This window comes from Daktulosphaira vitifoliae, unplaced genomic scaffold (genome assembly GCF_025091365.1).
Source record: "Daktulosphaira vitifoliae isolate Bord-2020 unplaced genomic scaffold, ASM2509136v1 Scaffold_3, whole genome shotgun sequence".
Taxonomy (NCBI): Eukaryota; Metazoa; Arthropoda; class Insecta; order Hemiptera; family Phylloxeridae; genus Daktulosphaira; species Daktulosphaira vitifoliae.
The window spans coordinates 40203860-40210688 of record NW_026099574.1 but is presented as its reverse complement, the minus strand read 5'-3'; the positions used below and the strand labels follow the sequence as shown (position 1 = coordinate 40210688).

At 29.8% G+C, this 6829-nt stretch overlaps 1 protein-coding gene across 1 annotated transcript; it reads right to left on the bottom strand.

Moving 5' to 3' along the window:
* Window positions 1-3055: 3055 nt before the first annotated feature.
* Window positions 3056-6639, bottom strand: LOC126902163 (uncharacterized). The gene is made up of 7 exons (XM_050679190.1): window positions 6626-6639; window positions 4898-4994; window positions 4705-4830; window positions 4254-4388; window positions 3858-4128; window positions 3442-3624; window positions 3056-3354 (listed from the first exon to the last, which is right to left on the bottom strand). Exons 1-7 carry the CDS (start codon window positions 6637-6639, stop codon window positions 3215-3217), a joined length of 966 nt encoding a protein of 321 aa, XP_050535147.1. The 3' UTR covers window positions 3056-3214.
* Between the last annotated feature and the right edge of the window lie 190 nt (window positions 6640-6829).

The following is a 6829-nucleotide window of genomic DNA, read 5'->3' as shown; positions in this document are numbered from 1 at the left end:
TCTATAAAAAAAAAAAGTTATATTGATATGTTCATTTTTGAAAAAGTTACGGCAGTTTTTAGTAAAAAAATTGAAAAAATTTCGAAAATTAGCGATTTTTTAAATTTGTAATTTTTTTGGAGGTTTCCCCCATTTACGGGGAACGAGGGAAATTTTTTCAATTTTGAAGGGTAATGTCTTCGACTAGATACGATTTGTGATCTTTTGACGTATCGTTGAAAGAAATCCGTTCGGTGAGAGCTGAGAAAAAGTGGTAACAGACACAAAAAAAAAAAAAAAAAATAAACACATCTTAGTAAAACCAATACCTTCTCAGCTTCGCATCGAAGCTAAAAGATATATTATAAAGCCATTTTATAAATATACAGATTTTAAGGAAAATCATCTTATCATTTTTTTTTAAATTTTATTTAGTATGGTTACTGCATGTCACAAAACATTCACAATAAAAAAACACTTCTTACAGCAGAATATAGAGGGAATGTGCAATACAAAATATGCGATTATACCCTACCTACTCATTCAAAAAGAGCCACAGAAAGATCATAGCACAAGACTATTACATAACAAAATATAATCTTCGCTAGACTTATGATATAGTCCATTACTTTAAGTCAAAACCTATATTGTTTTAAGCTGATGAGATAGCTAAAAATTTAGCATCCAATGTGGAATTTAACACGAGGAATGGTATAATGATATATTTAGACCTAACATGCCATCTGATGATGGAAAGTTAGAATAGGAGAGAAAACTTAATAGGGAATGTATAGCAAAACAATCTTTCAAACATTACAAATTTCCCATTCTAAAGAAAATATTGAAATGACTTAATTTTTTTAATACTTATAAAAGGTCAATGTAGATTTTACAGATTAATACTCTTTAATTGTATATAATTTGATGAAATAAAGTAAGAGAACTGTTTCTAATGAACTATGGGAATTTGCATATCAAAACAGCTTAAATTCTTTAAACAATGAAGCGTGGAGTTATAATAAGACTACGTCTAATGAATTTATATCATTTAATTCCTGCACAAATTTTATAGAATGCATAAATTTTTGCAAAGATACTTTTTTTCCTGAAGAATTTGAATACATTACATCTTGGTATCTTTCAATACCTGAAGAGGACTGGAATATTTTTATCATAATATAATTATGGGAAAATTAAAATCATATTAGTAAATATACCGATATAACATCTTCATAATATAATATATTGATTTTAAATATCAAATTTGTCTTATTATTCATATTAACTTTTACTCCTATATACAATGTAATACTCAAAATATCTAACCTAACAATTTAAGTAATATTATGGCCTTATGTTAAATTGTTAAAAGTTTTTTTTCTCAAAATAAGCTATATCCTCTCTGTCAACATTATCATAGAGCAATTATCTTTACTAATTTACAAAAATTATGTATTTATAATTATGCAACTATACTCAATTGCTATAGATTAATAGATCAATTGCTAATATTATTATATTAGCTTTTACACGCAAAAAAAATATATATAAATAATAATAAAGGAAATATTAATCTAAACATCTATTTTATAATTAATAATTACTTTACGTGGTATAATCAATAATGATTCTTTTTAAATATAATTGTTTTGAGTGTATAAACAGAAATTCATTTGAATTTCTCATCAATTACTCTTAATCCAATTTATGCTAAGATTAGATATTTTCTACTATTTTCAACCAAGTTTTCTCAAATAAATATCTTAAAGCAATTTTTTTAAAGTTCTTTTTTGAATTAAATACTATCATTAAAAAAAAAAAATCTTCACTACTAGTTAATAAAATTCTTAATATATTTTTTACTATCTTCATATTAGTGATTTTTTTTATATTTTTTATCGCTTTTTCTTTCTCTTTATAAAGTCTTAAAAAAAAAAAAATGATCTATGCTCAATAAATGCATGTTTAATTTCCTTTAAAAATATGTTTTTCTTGAAAAGGAAGAAAATACTGTTTACTTAGTTTACATCAGTATAAAATTTACTTAGCACACGCAATCCACATTAAGTAATTGTCATAAAAAAATAATCTGATGATTTACTCGCGAAACAGTCATATACACTAATGTTACACCATAACAATTAATCGTCATTATACAACATTTATAGTAAATGTGAACACAATTATTATTTGTGAATTTACAAATGATAATTTAAACTCATAATATAATTAAATAATTATGATAGATTTTTAAGTACACCCATAATATTACACTATTATTATTCACTATTAACTATCGATATATTTACATAGCAATCAAGAATTAATTAATTATTTAAATGTTTCTTTAACATTCTTTTTTCTTTTTATCGATTATTTCAAACATAAATATAAAAAAATCACAAATTATTCTCTCTTAGAATATCATTTCTTCTTAAAGAAATGCTTATAAATAAATTAAATCTATTATTATAATAATAAAAACTGTATGAATTGTTATTTTATATTGTATAAGATAAGGGTAAGATTATTTTACTACTACCTATCATATTCTCAACTAAGTTCACTGAAGCTCAATCAATCAATAGAATTTAAATAATTATCTATTCTAATAAGTTTCAATACAGGCTATGAATAAAAATATTTTTTTCTTAGTAATATAATTGCAATTAGTGTATATTATATAATTAATTTACCTTTTTTTATCTGAGGTAATTAATTTAATAAAAAGGTAGTATTAACTAACTATACCACTATTAATAATATTTTAATTAGTTAGAAGGTAAAATTAATAAAGATATTCGTCATTAAATCTTAATATAGTTATAATATACAAAATATCAGTTGATCTTTTGTACTAATCTTGTAACTCACATTGTAAAATAAATCACATCAATGAAAATTCATGGTAATTTTCGTTCATAAAATGTAAAGGTTCTATTAATGCAAACTGATAATTGATATTTCTTAACATAATTGTTAAATGAAGAACAATATGTTTATATAAACATAATTATATCAATATATTTTCAACTTTATTTAACAGATATATGATTAAATTTCATAAATAGTTTTTATTAATTGTTGTATAAGTTTTGGAATGAATTGTACATTACTAAACATGTAATAATGGATTAAGAAATTTTCTTTAAAAACGAGCTACTTGTAAATTATAAATTAGCAAGATAAATATGTTCATGTTAAATTGCCAACTGGTTGACACTAAAATTAATTTTTAATTTTTTAATAAGCTAGATATCTGCTCCGATTTAATTTCATAATAAGTCGGACCAAATCTTGAGAATATATTGCAATTAAAGACTTTATTAGACAGTTTCCTTAAAATTTTCTTTGAAAAACGTGAAAGTTTCAAATCTAAAAATAAAAGGTTAATTACATTTCATTGAATTATCACTTTAAATGTTAAATAAACAACCTCATGTTGTCATGATAAATAGTTACCTCTAAGAACGCATTTTACTACTAATGGTGCGTGTTGAATAAAAAATGGCTGTATTTTTCGTATGTTATTAACATTTACAGAAATGAAATCACCCCAATCTAGCAGTGATATAAAAAATGTCATTTTTCCATCTACATCTTCATTGATGGCCTTACAGATGCCTCTGTACCAATTACCGTCGTCTAAAATTAAGATAAAAGTAATAAGCAAAGTTTGTTGATAAATTTTATTTAGATTCACATATTTTCACTCGGAGTCGTTATTCATTTATTGAGTATTTTAAAGATATAACCAATTAATTACTTAGTTATTAAATGAATCTGATGTTAAACTTTAAAATTACAAATCTCGACTAAAATACTTAACTATTAATTACTTTTACAAGTTAATTAAGTTAATAACTAAAGGTTATTACTATATTTAATAACGCACAGCTCCTCCAATTGGGGGGTGTAAGTTTTTTCCTTAGAGTAACTGTAAAAAACATTAATGCGTTTTTCAAGTGCCCTAATAGAATTTTCTTCGTTTACTTTCGCCAAAAAGATATAGTTTTTAGCAGTGTGCAACACTCTTAGACGATATACATAGTTTACATTCAAGTGAAACTTTGGCATATCTTTCATCATGAACCGTCTTTCATCTTTTTTTACCTGAGTTAACTGACATTGCTTTATTGTGCCATTGTCCTGACACACAAAAATATATAATAGCTATTTGAAATAGATTATATTTATATAATTAAAAATGTATATTTTATATGAATTAACAATAAAATATTTCGGAGAAATTGTAAACATAAATTGACACTCACATTTTCAGTGGACACAAGAGGAGAATTTTCACTATTCGTCAAAGTCAAAGGTAAATCAATGGCATCAGAAGTGTCAGCATCGTCATGTACTGAAACTATGACATTTTGTGACTCATTTTTATATAAACCATTGTCCTGAACACAAAAATATATAATAGCTATTTGAAATAGATTATATTTATATAATTAAAAATGTATATTTTATATGTATTAACAATAAAATATTTCGGAGAAATTGGCACTCACATTTTCAGTGGCCAAAAAATGAGTATTTTCATTATTCAATACAGTCATAGGTAAATTACTGGCATCATTAATGTCAGCATCGCCAAAAACTTCATTTTCCGAAGCTATGACATTTTGTTTTTCACCCTTAGTATACAACATAGTTATACTTTAATATAAAAAATTGACACTAATAATTAAATTGTAAACATAAATCGATACTCACATTTTTATTGGGCACAAAAAGAGTACTTTGATCATTCGATTCAATCAAAGGTAAATCATTGGGATTATTAATGTCAACATCGTCAAAAACTTGATTTATCGGAACTATGGCATTTTGTTCTTCATCCTGAGTATAAAACACAATTTTATTTTTTTCAACTGATAGAGGTTAATGGACGAGTATTAGCATATACTCCCGTATTGCTTGTTGTGGCCCTTCCTGGAGTAGGCTGGTGGGGTAAATGCTGTGCCGCCACATTACCCTGCAGATCTTGGTGGCGACAGTTAGCGCTTACGAGTTAGAGGGGAAGGTACGGAGAAAAGCGTTTAGCGTATTCTGCATTTTCCGCCTTACTTCCTCGCGACCTACCCGAATATCCCGTTTTTGGTGGGCCACGGGGTTGCGTAATACCTTGAGAAGGGAGCGCGGGCGGCATCCTCCGACGAACGTAACACGTGTGGGAGCGGATCCGCCGGGAGGCCCACCGTGCCCGCTAACTAACCGGCGGACTACCTCGACGGATAGGGGGCCCGGTGTGTTTGTTGTGGTGTCGTTGTTCATGCTGAAAAGTAACAAAAAAGAAAAGAAAATTTTATTAGTCATATATCTATCCGACAGGTCTATATGGATACTGTTACGTGAGCAGAGGACATAATTAATTACATCACATACATAAATCTTCACGCATGAGAAGGAAGAAAATTAAAAGANACACGCATGAGAAGGAGGAAAATTAAAAGAAACGAAAAAAAAGAAAACATTTTCTATTATTTCATTTTCATACATGAGACGTGAATTTTCCTTGGTGGGGACTGGTCCGTTAAAAATACCCCTTTACCAAGGCGTTCGGCTAGTCTAACTGGGCCACACAACTCGGGCGCAAAACTTATTGTTCGCGTTTGGTGCGCTTTGAAGTAAACAATAGTGTTGTGTTTGTTTTGGGTGATTTGTTGTTCGCGCTCTATACGGCCGTCGTTAATAGCGGCGGGTGCTACCCGCTGAAGTGGCCAGTCACCCGGTTTCTTACCGTCCCCGCATAGGACGAGTACGGACGGCGTGTATCCGGTCGTCTCGTTACGCCCATTGCGCAGTGCGGCGAACAACAAGGGTGGTAAATTTGTGTCCCAAGATGTGTGACTCGACTCCGTTAATAGAGCGCCAAGTCCTTTTTTTAGCTATTGGTTTTGGTGTTGGGTCAGCACGTGAGTAGTATTTTGGGGTAATTTCTGCCCCCACCGATTTTACGTCTACAATCGTTTACGTTTTAGGCGCCCCTATGGGGTACGTTTCGGTCCTAAGAATTTTAGTAAATCCCTTACATTATTTGAGACTAGAATATCGCGTATGGACTGTAATTCGTCCGGTTCTTTGTCTATTCCTAGTCAATGTACCCGGTGCCCTAAAAAATAACCTTCAGAGAACCCGGTTTTACACATTTTAGCGTGACATGTTAGGCCGTGACGCGTTAAACGTTCTAGAACTTTACTAAGTTAGTCTAAGTGTGTTTCGAAAACATTTAAATATCGTCTAGATAAGCCTGAACAAAGTCATTACTTGATACCCTAAGTATATCGTTCATTAAACGTACGCACACGAAACTAAAATGTTTTTTGTTCTGAACGCGGTGTATTCGTTTTGTTGTAATGGGTATTGCCAGTAACCCGAGTGTCGTGAAAACTTTCGCCCCTCTCTTGCTTCTGACATACGGTGACGGTTAACAAGAGAAGGATCAATAGTAGAATCTACTATTTCGCGCAATGGATAGTGTCTATATGACCGGGTGGGAAATTCACTGCTGTCACCAGAGAACTAAAAGTTCATAGTAGTGTGAGCAAGGCGAAAAAAAATTCGCTGTCTCTTATAGAAAAAAAAAATTCAAAAATATTGGAAATAATGTGAAATGTCAGCTGTGTTTTCTTACCTTATTGGTGTCATTCGGTCGAGATGGAAGCCGGGGAGTCAGTTGATGGAAGTTAATGAACGCGCGGTCATATAAAAATTAGGCGATACTAAGTTGTATTAGAGGTGTTGTAGAGCCGTTTATTTTTCAAAAAAAAAAAAAATTGGTGGTACGTTGCGGTACATAAAAATCGTGTGTCACGAAATTGACCGATAAACGTATTAT